The sequence below is a fragment of the Peromyscus eremicus genome, chromosome 14, assembly GCF_949786415.1.
Source record: "Peromyscus eremicus chromosome 14, PerEre_H2_v1, whole genome shotgun sequence".
NCBI lineage: Eukaryota > Metazoa > Chordata > Mammalia > Rodentia > Cricetidae > Peromyscus > Peromyscus eremicus.
The window spans coordinates 80,450,162-80,464,275 of NC_081430.1; the positions used below are offsets into that span (position 1 = coordinate 80,450,162).

At 48.5% G+C, this 14,114-nt stretch overlaps 1 protein-coding gene across 3 annotated transcripts in view; it reads left to right on the forward strand.

The window, feature by feature from the left end:
- The window catches only part of Sipa1l1 (signal induced proliferation associated 1 like 1), a 111,960-nt gene extending 98,720 nt beyond the window's left edge, over positions 1-13,240 (forward strand). The window contains exons 15-20 of one of the 3 annotated variants that reach the window (XM_059279675.1): positions 90-255; positions 5,915-6,161; positions 8,659-8,805; positions 9,795-9,909; positions 12,450-12,534; positions 13,097-13,240. In XM_059279675.1, the coding sequence (XP_059135658.1) occupies positions 90-255; positions 5,915-6,161; positions 8,659-8,805; positions 9,795-9,909; positions 12,450-12,534; positions 13,097-13,240 (904 nt within the window). Of the gene's footprint in view, positions 1-89; positions 256-5,914; positions 6,162-8,658; positions 8,806-9,794; positions 9,922-12,449; positions 12,535-13,069 lie in introns of all 3 variants that reach the window. The other 2 variants (XM_059279676.1, XM_059279677.1) reach the window with 2 other exon arrangements.
- The last annotated feature ends 874 nt before the right edge of the window (positions 13,241-14,114 follow it).

A 14,114-nucleotide genomic window follows, 5' to 3' on the forward strand; every position in this document is an offset into this window, starting at 1 on the left:
TAAGCAGGAGCCACGCCCCCTGTCTCCCTTCACGCCCCATGCCCTTGAGCCAACCCTGTCGACTCCATTTCCACCATCTCTTTCCCCAGGCGTCATCAGAGTGATGGCAATGAGATGTCCCACACTAGGCTCCGAGCTTCAACCAGGGACCTGCGGGCATCCCCTAAGCCCACCTCCAAGTCCACCATTGAGGAGGATCTAAAGAAACTCATCGACCTTGAGAGCCCAACTCCCGAATCACAGAAGAATTTCAAGGTAGAAGGTTGGCTGGGGTAATGGCGGCAGAAAGCCAGGTGTCAAGGGACCTTGGGCTGAGGGTGTTTGGACTCCTCTTCCTCAGTGCTGAGCACTCTGTCCCCACAGCCACACCTCTAGTGTGGGTTCCTGTGGAACTGCCCTTTCCCCAGCCCTGTCTTGCAGTGTGTCCTATTCTAAGTGCATGATTCCTTGGTCTGCACCTAAGTGTCATCACTTCCAGGACTGTAAAGACATGTGACTCCCTGTCAGCTAGAACGTTTTCCATGTGGTCTCCAGTCTGTCTTCTGTCCCTAAGGTCCTCTTCTCACATGTGTCTCCAGCTTGCCTGCTCATCTCCATGCCCCCATGCTGATGACCACCACTGATACTCTCTCTACATATCAATCAAGGGAACTGCCTCATGGCCAGACTCATAATTCTCTATACTCAAAGCCTCATTTCTCCCTCAGAATTCTAGACTGTGCAGGCCTTCCCTAGAGCCAAGTCTTCCTCTCCTCCCATCTCAAATGCTCAAATGCAGCGTTTGTGTGCTCGTCAGTGGACATCTTGGCAGGTTTTTCTGCCTGCCTTGTTGCAGGGCCTAGGATGCTTCCGAAGGTTCCCTGCATCTGTATTCTCAAAGTGAGGGCCTGAGGAGTTCCTCCTCTCCCAGGAGTGAGGTATTTCTGCTGAGGTGTTCTGGGCAGCCCCAGGAGAAGGGAAGCCACTCCAGGAAGGTCATGGCAGTGAACTCTTGTGGGTTTCTCTCCTTGAATTTCTTCTGAACCTTGAACTTCATCCTGAGAGTTCAGGCTGACTAGAAAGCTCAGTTTCAGAATATTGAGAAAATGTTGGAAATGAAAGCTAGAAAATGTTATTAGATCTTCTTTTTATTCCAGCCCCACATTGGGACACCAAAATGTTGTTGTTTGTTTTTTCTACTCTTTTATTCTTTTGGATTTTTTGCTCTTTGATCTTTTGGGGTTCCACCACACAGCTCCCAAATAAATCACACATGGAAGCTTATTCTTAATCATAAATGCCTGGCCTTAGCTTGGCTTGTTTCTTGTCAGCTTTTCTTAACTTTAAATTATTCCATTTACCTTTGGCCTCTGGGCTTTTTTTCTTTTTCTTTCTTCTGTAATATTCCATGGCTGGCTGTGTGGCTGTGTGGCTGGCCCCTAGCATCCACCTCTCCTTGTTCTCTTCCTCCTTTCTTCTTCCTCTCCTAGATTTCTCCTTCTGTATACTCTCCCTGCCTGCCAGCCCTGCCTGTCCTTTTCTTGCCTTGCTATTGGCTCTTTAGTTCTTTATTAGACCATCAGGTGTTTTAGACAGGCACAGTAACACAGCTTCACAGAGTTACACAAATGCAACATAAAGGAATGCAGCATATCTTTGCATCATTAAAGCAAATGTTCCACAGTACAAACCAATGTAACACATCTTAAAATAATATTCTGCAACAAGAAAATCCTTTCCACATACCAGCCTCCACTACAGTCAGAGTGAGTGGTGCACCAGGCGAAGTGGCCTCGTGCTCCTGTCTCCTCCAGGCTTTTCTGTGCATGTGTGTATACATGCACCACCTACATAGATCAGATACATCCCCTAAACTGAAAAATCAGCATTTACAGGAATTAATGTATCCCGAGGGCCACTCTGGAGTTTTGCTGAGAAATAAATGGTTTATTAACATGATTTATGTGACTAAATGATTTATGGATACAGCCATTCCTGACTTCCGTCATTTCTGTTTCAGAAGCCAGCACTTAGCAGTTCTGACTCATCATCCAGGGAACAAATGGTTCCCTTAGCAACCTTGGGAATGATGGCACGTGCAACTTAGCCATCAAAACCCAAGATGACATATTAAAACTCTGTAGTCCCAGTTTCAATATAAAAATTATTTCAAATGTACTGTTTGAGGTTGGAGGATAGTAAAACTTGCCCTGCAAGGAATCTTTCCTCTAAATCTTACCTGAATGGTTTTTTGGCTCAGGGTGAGCTCAGAGTTTCCGTTCCTTAGATTTACTCATGCAGTAGGAATAATTGAAGGCAAATGTCTGTCTGCCCTTATTCCAGGTCCTGACTTTAGTTTCCGAAATGAAATACTTCAGCATTGCTATTTGAATCAGGGTGCACGTTCTCTGTGTTGTAACTCTACTAATATGAGACCCTCTGCAAAGGCAGTGCTCCTGCTGTCCCTGACCATTGCAGCAGACTGGAGCGGCCGTGGCCATGTGCTGATTTTCCTCTCCAGTTTATCCCTCTTGAGCTGGTTTGGTTTCAGATGAGTTGAGCTAAGTGGCCTTGGTGTGTCTTCTGGTATAGATTTCTGAATGACCATGGCTCTGTGGTGTAAAGGGAGACTGGCATCGCCTTGAGAAGCCTCCCAGGCCTGTCCTGACTCAAGGCCCTCAGGCCAACAGCAAGCTTCAGGAAGGGGCCTAGGAAAGCCATTTCTGGGCTAAAGACTTGGAGCCTACTTGTATACCACGATGGGCTCTCTATCCTATGAGCTGTCGGTCCTCGCTTTTCTACCAGTAGAGCAGAATTAGTCCGTGCTCTGTCCCCAGGCTTGAGAATGCTGACACTGTGGCACTCACCTCACTGACAGAATGGGATTGCCTTGTTTGCTACAGGCAATATACTGTCCTGCGTCCCAGCCAGTGATCTCAGGTGGACCAGAGCAAGGGACTCCACGTAACACTAGTATGTAGGAAAAGCTTCCTGGGAGTGCTGGTGACTCCGTGTCGCTGACATTCAGGGCAATTGGGAATGATCAGAACAGGGGCAGTGTGGGGGGAAGGAGGTCTGAGTCACTGCGGCAGGAGTGCAGATGGAATAAACAGCCATCTCGGCTGGGCTGTGACCAAATTGGGGAATCACTGGTCTCCAAATGGTTCAGTAGTTTTAAATTATTTTTAAAGTAAAATCATGCACAAAGCTCAATTTGTAGAACCAAATTTGTGATAGAAGAGATGGCTGACATCCCACCTAACCCTCTCCCTAGCAGTGAGCGCTGTAAGAAACTCTTTGGGCTCCTTGGAGCCTAATTTGAGACCCTGTTGGACCTGTCGGTGTGCCCTCTGAAATCTGGGTCTGACACCCAGCTTCGAGCTTCTTTCCCCAGGGCTGGTGGCACTGGTCCATAGCCCTGGGGAACCCTAGGCCCCACCCCCACAGCAGGCACGTGGTGGGTTTGTATACCTTTAAGCCTGGGAGTTGAAGAAGGATGAGGTGAGGTGTGCTGACAGTTTATCAAGACTTGGTGCTGCTGTACCTCAGGTTGTGTCCTTCCACACCTGCTCTGCTTCCCTGTGGGTCAGGATTCCATGGCAGCTGGTAAAGTGTGCTGTCCAGGGGACTGCTGATAAAGCGGCGAAACAGGAGTTGGTATAGAGTTTCTCTCCTGTAAAACCCTTAGGCTAGAGATGCTCATTGGAAATGAAAATCTCTGCTAAAGCCTGACGTGCTAAGAAAGATCCAGTGGGGCATGTTGACTCCTGGGATCTGAGAGCTGCATGGGGTGGGCAGGAGCCTTGTGTGATAGTTCTAGAACCTCGTTAGAAATCTACTTCATGTCCACTACTCTACATAAGATAGTGAAAGAGCCGTCTGTCACTTCTCTCACAGACTGATCACAGTGGCTTACTCCTAGACCAGCTCCTACATACCTTGAATTTAACTCATCATGATTTTAAAGAGCATTTACTGATTTATTTTTGTGTGTTTGATGGTTATTTGTAGACAGTTTGTATATGTGTGTTGCCTTTGTATGAATGTGTTTATATGAGAGAGTGTGTCTGCCCTGGTGCATGCATCCACCTTGTTTGAGGCAGACTCTCTTGTTTATTGCTGGGTGGCATGCTCCAGCTAGATGGTCTGCAAGCTTCTAGAGGATTCTCCTGCCTCTGCCTCCCTTCTCACCATAGAAGTGTATTTTCAGTCAGGGTTCTGTTCCTGTGAAGAGACACCCGTGACCATGGCAACTCTTTTTTTTTTTTTTTTTTTTTTTTTGGTTTTTCGAGACAGGGTTTCTCTGTGTAGCTTTGCGCCTTTCCTGGAACTCACTTGGTAGCCCAGGCTGGCTCGAACTCACAGAGATCCTCCTGGCTCTGCCTCCCGAGTGCTGGGATTAAAGGCGTGCGCCACCACCGCCCAGCGGCAACTCTTATAAAAGAAAGCATTTAATTGGGGCTTGTTTGCGGTTTCAGTTTAGTCCATTATCATGGTGGGAAGCATGGTGGCAAGCATGGTGGCACACAGGCAGACATGGTGATGGAGAAAGACCTGAGAGCTACATCCTGAGCCACTGGCTAAGAAAGAGATTCTGGGCTTGGAATGGGCTTCTGAAACTTCAAAGCCCACCCCAGTGACACACTTCCTCCAACAAGGCCACACTTCGTAATCCTTTCAAATAGTGCCACTCCCTGGTGACCAAGCATTCAAATCTATGAACCTATGCCACCATTCTTACTTAAACCACTACAGAGTGCTTGGATTGCAGACACATATCACTCTGTCCAGCTTGTACATGGATCCCAGAGATCCACACTTGGGTTGTCAGGCTCTCTTGAGGAGTGCTCTTACGGCTGAGCCACCTCCTGGTCCCTCATCCTGGATTTTTTAAGTGAGCAAGATTGTTACCACATTGGTCACACTTTATTCTTATTTACAGTGTGTCTAATTAATGGTTTATGTGGCCCTGGAGGGATGGGGGTGTTGGGTTGATTGTTTGATTGAAATGATCTTGGGTTGGCAAGATGCCCCAGCAGATGAAAACACTTGCAAGCCTGAGGACCTGAGTTCAGTCTCCATGAATATCTAGTCTGTGTTCATGTTGTTGTTGTTGTTGTTTATGTATAGTAGTGTTTTCATTACATGTTTGTCTATGCGCCACATACACGCCTATGCCAGAGAGGGTGTTGGATCCCCTGGAACTGGAGTTACAGATGGTTATGAGCTGCCATGTAGGTGCTGGGAATCGAACCCTGGTCCTCTGAAGAGCACCCAGTGCTTTTAACTGCTGAGCCATCTCTCAAGCCTTGAGTGCATGTGTTTTGATGATCATCTCCTGGTTGCTCAGCAGTTACACCCTCTGTCATCTGGCCAGCTTCTAAGTCTCCCTGTCCCTGTCCCTGTCCCTTGGCTGTCCATCCCTACTCTGTGGCTGTGTTCCCAGGAGCCGCACACTCATTTTCTAGCCTCCTGGCAGGTGTCATAGTGATCAGCCAGCATTTTACCAAGCAGTTGTGGCAATCCAGGCAGATGCTTGGCTCACATTGACAGCTGAGAAGTGTAAACCCAGGGAGATTACAGGATCTGGTTAAAGACATAGGATTGAAATAAAGTTTATATTTAAGACTTAGGGTGCTGGTGCATACCTTTAATAGCCAGGTGGACCTCTTGAGTTCCACACCTGCCAGGGTTACATAGTAAGACCCTCCCTCCCATCTTCAAAACAAACAAAAAAACCCATCTTGTTATTCAGTAGCACTTAATATTGATAAATCATGGGTCTGAGCTTCCTACTGAACGTGGGTAGAATTTGTCTCTCCCTGGGATGTAGGATTGGAGCTCTGAGACTGGATGGGGCTGGTCCAGAGGTAGCACCTCACTGCTTCACCTGCTCCACCTTAGCCCTGACCCCAGCCTGTCTTCTGTTTTCCAGTTCCACGCGCTGTCCTCCCCACAGTGTCCGTTCCCCCCCACCCCCACTTCCCGGCGGGCCTTGCACAGGACACTGTCTGACGAGAGCATTTACAGTGGCCAGAGGGAGCACTTCTTCGCCTCCAGGGCTTCACTTCTAGACCAAGCCCTGCCCAACGATGTCCTCTTCAGCAGCACCTACCCGTCTCTCCCCAAGTCGCTTCCACTGAGGAGGCCGTCTTACACGTTGGGAATGAAGTCACTGCATGGTAAGTGTGCTTGCAGCTGAAGCCGGGCGGTCCTGTGCATGGCCCGTGGCCCAGTATGGCAGGCAGTCATTCATTTTCTCGGGATAGCTGTGGAGGAGTTCCTACCTCTACCCCAGCCTTCAGTTCTTCCCTTCCTCCTGTAATCCCAGACCACAGGTCATCTCAGCATTGGTCACCACAGGTTGCTAGACTACCCAGACCTGCTGATTGCCTTGACCTGAAGGAAGAGCTGGGAATCAGTGTTCTTGGCAGATGTCCTAGCTGCTGAGATAGCATTGGGCAAACAAGGCCAGCGTGAGATTAATCATTTCATAGAGATGCGTGCCCTGCTTCCCTCAGCCGCTGTCTCACTGTCTGCCACACCCAGGAAAAGAACTGGGTGGGGGTCATGGCACCTCTGTATCCTAGTCCACAGTCATATATGCTGTGCTCACTTGGTGGCCTAGCTAGATCCCAGTTTTACTAACAGCCATATTCTGGGACTTTAGACGTAAGTGTTTTTCTTTCTGTCTCTGCCTAAGTCCACTCCAGGGCTCACCTGATAGCCATGGCTAAGTGCCGCAGACACGCAGCACAGGACCTCATGGCCGATCCTTGGCTGTGCACACCATTATAACTAGATTTCCCTCTGACTCTCCCCTTCTCCGAACTCTGCCGCAGCAATCCTGTGTATCAGGCCCGTGGTTCTTCCCCTCCTCTTGCTCTGCACTGTCTTGAACCCTCACTGACACTCATGCACCTTCTCCCACATCTCCATCCTGCGCAGGCACATCCCAGGCTCCCTCTCACTACTTAGGGACCATGGCATCTTCCTCTGCTCCTCCCTCCACCCACCTACAGCTCAAGTCTAGATTTGCTTTGCCCCAGAAAGTCACTCCCAGTGAACCAAAGCCAGCCCTTGAAGTACTGCTTCCTGCCACAAGCTCTCTCCAGCACAGTGGTTCTCACCCTTCCTCAGGCTGCGACCCTTTATTACAGCTCCTCATGTTGTGGGGACTCCAACCATACAGTTGTTTCGTTGCTACTTCATAACTGTCATTTTGCTACTGCTGTGAATCGTAATGTAAACATTTTAGGAGATAGAGATTTGCCAAGGGGGTAGCAGCCCACAGGTTGAGAACCATTGCTCTAGGGTAAGCCCCTCTGTGGAAGGCTCGTATGCTCTCACCCTTGCCCTTTCCTCCCCATGTGAGAGTCACTGTTCATGAATCCCTTTACTCCTAGGATCCTGCCTACCTTGAAAACTTTCCTTCTCTCCCTGAACTTTTCTTCAACCTTCACAAGCAATGAAAAGTAGCGTGCCACCCGCCACCCATATGTGTGGGCATGCATGATCATAAGTCAGAATGGGTCTGACTCCTAGAGGCTTGTAGTCCAGAGAAACAGCTTCCACTGAGGCAGCTTGTGGATAGAGACCAAGTGGACCACAGAGAGCTGGGAGGAACACATGTCCTCGCCATGTACCTTTGCATCCCACCTCCTGCGGGAAGCCAGGTGCACCTGTCCTCAGCAGCCTCATTTGGTATCTACCACTGACATGTATGGGGGGGGGCGGCGGCGGCGGCGGAGGTGGTAGTTTTGTTCCCTTTCCCATATATGGAAACTGGAGCATCAGCAACGGAAGGGCAGAAGGGTCATAAGTGGCAAACACAATTATCTGTGCCGCCTACATACCCTTGGTGGGATCAGGTTTAAACACAGCTGAGTATTGAATGTCTCCGGGGTTTGCTGACTTCTGTTTACTCATAATTTTGCTCCTTTGATGCACACTAACAGCCAGCAGCTGCACTTCCGTATAGTTCTTTACGCAGTTTGAAAGGGAAAGCATGCACTAAATGTACCTTGGCTTTCGAGGCTGCTGTCACAGGCATGACTGTCATCCCTTGTAAGCAGGGACTTCTGGAGCCACCTTGCTTTGCAGTGAGCTTTGCTTAGCTCTGTGTTTCAGGGCTTTGGTGCTACAGCACATTTGAGGGGTGCCCTCATGGAGTACATACTATGCTGCTTTCATCCCAGCTGCTGCCTCGAGGTTTCCTGCTTTCCCTACCTCTCTGCTTTCCACTTGTCTGCCTTCCCGACCCTGTTGCTCCTCTAGTTGGTATTAGCATTCCTGGGCTGTGTCCACAGTCCAGTTCTCCAGTAGAGTAGGCCTCTTCTCCCGAGATGAATCTTTTGACACTGTTAAGAGAAGCTGATCGCTAGAGCTACCCCCTTGCCCCACCGAGGACAGGCAGTTTCTCCACAGCAGACCAATGTATGGCCTCGGTGCGAAACTAAGTTTCTCATGACTCACATGCTTGGGAGAGAGATGGTGGGAGATATTTTTAATATGGAAAGACACTGGAGGAAACCAGATCTGCTTTACTAATGGCCTTCTAGACTAGAAATTGATTCCATCAACAAATGGCTTGCACATCTATTGTGGTAATAGGAACTGGATAAGTTCTTGAGTGCTTCTGCTGTGGACACAAGTGTTATCCTGTTGTGCCCTCTGTAGGAGAGTTCTCTGCCTCGGACAGCTCCCTCACCGACATCCAGGAGAGCCAGAGGCAGCCTATCCCTGACCCTGGCCTGATGCCCCTGCCTGACACTGCCGCGGACTTGGACTGGTCCAACCTAGTAGATGCCGCCAAAGCCTATGAGGGTGAGTGGGTTGCTAACAACACACTCGGGGTGCCAGGATTGTGAGCAGATCTGACCAGTGTGCCACCCTGGGCACACTGATAGTGCTTCACCACACAGCTGGAGCCCAGAGCCTAGTGCTGAGATCTAGTGGGTGACGCTGGGCTGGGAGTGTCTTATATCAGATGGAACATGATGTTCCCTCTATACAGAAAGTCATGTGACCTCTATAGCTCGTAAATGTAGTGGCCCCTAGGATGCTCTGCTCTGTAGAAACGAGACTAAACACAAGGCAATGTGTGTTGACATAGGCTGTCTTCTGTCCTTTTTTCAGTAAAGACTGACTTTGCTCTAAGATCCTTCTAAACCTTTTTGATGCTACAATGTTCTTTAGAAAGTTGTAGTAGCAGAGTAACTTTTGTTTATTGCTCTTAGTAGAATTGAAAGTGACTATCGTGACAGTGGGTTATTAGGCCGCAGAGTTCAGAAACACAGCCACCGTGTCCAGCAGACACCCATCACTGTGTTCCGCTTCTTTCTCTCATGGAGCCTCCCCGATTCTAACCTGGTTTGTCAGTTTGCTGACTAATCTCCATATAAATTTTAAGCTGGGATTTGTCTAAGCAGTTGGTGTGGACACAATGCTAAAACCCACCAGAGTGGCCAGGCATCTTATGGAAAGTATCAAGAAGCCTGATTTTAGCCTTTGGGGCATTTTATCTTTCGAAAAGCCTTGGTCTAGAATTTGGCACAGGCCTCTTTCTGGAGTAGAACACTGCTTTGGTAAGCAGGTAAGGGGGCTAGAAATGCATTTACAGCAACTCTTTTCAAGGACACTTACTGTTACTGTCCATTCAATTGAAAACTCACAGTCTCTTCCTGTGGGGGTTGGAGACTGTTCAGTGGCCCTGGGTGTTGGTTAAGCTTGACCACCCCGTAGACTTCTGGCAGACTTTGCAGATAGGCCCAGGATCGGCCCCTGTACTGGACGCTTTCTCTCTTCTCTTCCAGTCCAGAGAGCCTCGTTTTTTGCTGCTAGTGATGAAAACCATCGTCCCTTGAGTGCGGCCTCCAACAGTGACCAGCTGGAGGAGCACGCCCTGGTCCAGATGAAGTCCTACAGCAGGTTGGTCACCCAGTGCTGAGGGCACCACTGGGCACCATGTGTCGCCCCCAGTAGTGGCAGATGTGACGAAGAGGAGATGGAAGGCCCGTGGATGAGCTGAGTGAAGCTCGACTGCAATGCCAGATACTTGGCTTTTTAGTTAGAACTCTCTATAACTGACTACTGTACATACAATTAAACTGGTTTTGATGCTTAAGGAGAAAATTATGAATATTCTTCATTATTTAATGTCACAATTCACCTGTGCCCCTGGAGCTTATTAGGTAAAGTAAGAGAAACTGTTGGTCACAAATGCCCCGGAGCTCTTGGGAGTTAGTCTCCAAGTCTGGTTTTTGAGTTTTCTGAGTTGCCACCTGTACTCATGTCTGCTCAGCTCCTGTTATTCTGCCTCCGCTCTCCTGTGTTTAACACAGGTCAGCAGGCTGCCTGAGAGCATTTGTAAGCTGGGGCAGGTCAATAGTAACTGAAACCAGGAGAGCTCCCGAATTTCAGTCATGGACTTTGAGACTGGGGCTGTGTGGGAGCAGAGTTTTCTGTTTCCTTAGTTACCAGTGGTTGAGGTGTGGGCTGAGATGAAGTGTTTCTTAGCATCCCAGCAGCCAGCTGTGGAACACACGCTGACACCTCCATGTAGAATAGTCTCGTCAACTGGAAATTCCTGCCCTAAATCCACCTGGGGATGGTTGGGAACCAAGGTACCAAAGTATCTAAGCCAGGTGTGGTGGTGCGTGTCTGTAATTCCACACTCGGGAGGCTGAGGCAGCAGGGGCAAGAGACCAGCCAGGCTACATTTGGAGACCCTGTTTCAATAAAACCAACGTATTTCACACCTACATATATATTCAAGTATCTATGAGATGTGATGAGCAGCAGATAATAACAGGAAAAGTGAGGCTGATGTGGCCACACTGCTCTAAGTGGAGCTCCTGCTTGAGGACTTCTGAACAAGTCTGCAGGGATGTCTGCTTAGTTCTTGTTAATTATGAGTATAACAGAGAGATGCCGCAGTCCCTCTTATCATTGGGACAGCTAGGGCAAGCAGAGTGGCAGACTGCTGAAAAGAAGACCCGGCTGAAGGACTGTGCTGCATTGACATGTGCTCTGCACAGAGAAGTGTGAGTCTGACTCTCTGGGAAGGGATCATTATTCTGGACCATAAGACGAGGGAAGACGGACAGCAGACGCAGGTGGAGTACGTAGACCTTAGTATACTGTCAGTACACTCAGAGCATTCAGAAGAACCTGTGGAAAAGAGTTAGGCACCAGAGGGCTCCTTGGAGGCCAGCACCCTGCAGCGCTTTGTGAGAAGCAAGTGTTTCCCCATGCACAGCTTCCTTTCTGTCCTGCGTGTGTGTTCTTCAGCCCAGCCCTGAACTGACCAGCCTGTGGTACCACATTGGGGGTTACAGTTGACATTTACGATCCAGTCACTGTCTTTGGTTGTTATGTCTGAGGAGTTTGGAGATCAGCATCACTCATCGGTGGCCTTGTTGTGCTCAGTTAACTGTGGGCTTCGCCTTTGAAGCCTGTTGCAGACATAAAATTAAGAGAACAGTAACACAGATCATTATTGGTCAGCAATTCCAACTTGAACTTTGACTTTTGAACTGTATTTGAAGAGTACTTTTTATTCCATGACTTAGACAGCCAAGAGTTATATCCCTAGCTCTACAGAGTCCTCTGCATTTTCCCTACAGAAGGCCCAGCTTTCTGTGTGTGAGTCTTAAGGTCATGTGACATGGTTAGAACTCCCCCAGGAAACTGTTGGCAGCTCACATTCATTTGGGAGGGGCACAGAGAAGCTCTGACTGGTGCTCAGCCTGGTCCTCAGCCTGGTCCTCAGGTACACCCATACACACTTGGTGCTCCGCCAGCAAGGTGTGATTAGCACTTTAACTTAACAGGGTTGCTCTGTTGGCCCTAATGGCACAGAATTTGAGATGGTAAGCTTGGGCTGACAGGCTTCTGAAACATAATGCTTCATGTCTTCAGTGTTTAAAGACACTTAGACGGGTAAGGTGTGAGCGTTGTATGTAGCTGCAATGACCTGCACAGAGGCAGAGCCTTCTGGGAACTGGAGGCATGCTCTGTGTTGGTGGTCCTGATACCTATCCTGTATTAGCTATATTTATATGTGTACCACCACACACACACACACACACACACACACACACACGCACGCACGCACGCACGCACTGGTAGCTCTCCTTTGAAACCCCTAGAAGAGATCTTGAGAATAACTGCACCATGTAACTTGGGTCTGTGTACCTCCTGTGCCACCAAAGAGACCATTGTCACTCATTGTCACCAACTCTTGTCAGAAGATGTAATGTCTTTATCAAAGGAAGCCATTGACTGGCTGTCATTCAAACCTGTATCATTGTTAAGATGACCGTTTTCTCTTTTTAAAGTAAAAAAATGCACATTGGTTAGCCATGCTGAATAATTTGACCTTGAAAAACATTTTACAAAAAAAGGGGGGAGAACCCCCAGCAGCCCTGGAGGCGTCTGCCAGTGCGGCCTTTTGTCTCTCCTCCCAGCAGTAAGGAGTCCTCTCCCACTCTGGCTTCTAAAGTGGACCAGTTGGAAGGGATGCTGAAGATGCTTCGAGAAGATCTGAAGAAGGTAAATGTTCTCAGAACAGATTGCCCAGGCTGTGAGAACAACATGCCCTTAATTTGGCCAGGGAGACATGCATGGGTGTTTCCCTGCACAGTTTCTCTGTGCGTGTGTGTAGGGCAGCTTAGACCTTGGTGCCTTTGGCACACATGGTGGGAGAGGTCTTCATTGTCCCATACAGAACACCTGGTCCCTTGAAGGGAAAGCCTTAAGCTTCAGCCAGGCCTCGGGTTCTCATGTATCCTTGTTATCTGGGTCTTCAGACCAGGAGAGCTGCAGGTTGTGTTTCTTTGGCGTTGACTTTATCAAGGCAGCAGCCACCAAAGCAATGGCCTAAAACTCAAAGCTAGCTGTACAGTACACATTAGTACAATTGCACACCCAGCTAGTCCTGTAGTGCCGAGCTTTCTGGGGGCTGAACCTGGGCTCGAACCAGACACATTCGTGGAAATTTAGTAGACTGGGGAATGGGAAGGGACCACCTAAAGAGAGTCGGAGCTGCTGCTCCTGAGAGCTGGGCGTGGTGGGTGGGCACCCCTAGGTTACATCTCCTTGGCTTTTCCTTCAGGAAAAAGAAGACAAGGCTCACCTCCAGGCGGAGGTTCAGCACTTGCGTGAGGACAACCTGCGGCTACAGGAGGAGTCCCAGAATGCCTCGGACAAGCTGAAGAAGTTCACAGAGTGGGTCTTCAATACCATAGACATGAGCTAGGGGCAGCTGAGGGGAGAGAAGGGGAGAGGCTGCTCTCTGTGGGTGCCCTAAAGCATCCATTCATGCCTTGGAAAGTGTTCTCAGCGTTCCTAGCTCCCACTCGGCTCCTGTTGGACAGTGCACAACACAACAATTGCAGATCAACAATCATTATCTGCCTTTTATAGAAAAGAAAAACAAAAAAATAAAAATTTTAAAAAGTAAAATAAAAGTTTAACTGCTAAAATGTGAATGTCTTTATTTTTTGCACAATATCTTTATCTGTTATGTAATTACAAAGAAACTGGGCACAGGACCAGAGTGCCCCCTGGTCCCTCAGCCTCTGCTTTCATCAGCTTGCTGATCTATTTCAGGTAACCCCAGCTCTCCCTGTTATCCTGACAGATGTTTTTGTTCCTAGGGAAATAAAGATTTGTTTTTAACTGTTCGTTTGGGGTTGGGGAAGGGTGTTTCCTTGCCTCCTTTCCTAAAATACCTGAAGAGGGGGACTTTAAGGAAAGGCCCACCTCCCCTGTGTGGTCTGTGGGAGGCTTCTCTCCTCTGCACCTGTCTGCTAGAGACTTTCAGGGCTAGCACCACTCACCCTTCTGATCCTGCATCTTGTCCCTTCTTTCCCCGGAGAAATGGTCCCCAGTACATTCCTCAGAGCTCGGGCTCTTTGTTTGGCTTAAGTGAACCCACTCAATTAGAATCAACCTGTTACACCTCCCTGGCCCCTAACATTAATTGGCTTCTGAATTTTCCCCAAAGAAAACCTTACCTGTATGCATTTTAAATACATTTTGGTCAAAAGTCTATATATATATGTATAGTTTCTGTTTGAGATTTCAAAGATGTAGCAGAACTTTTTTAAAGCTTGTTCAAAATGACTACA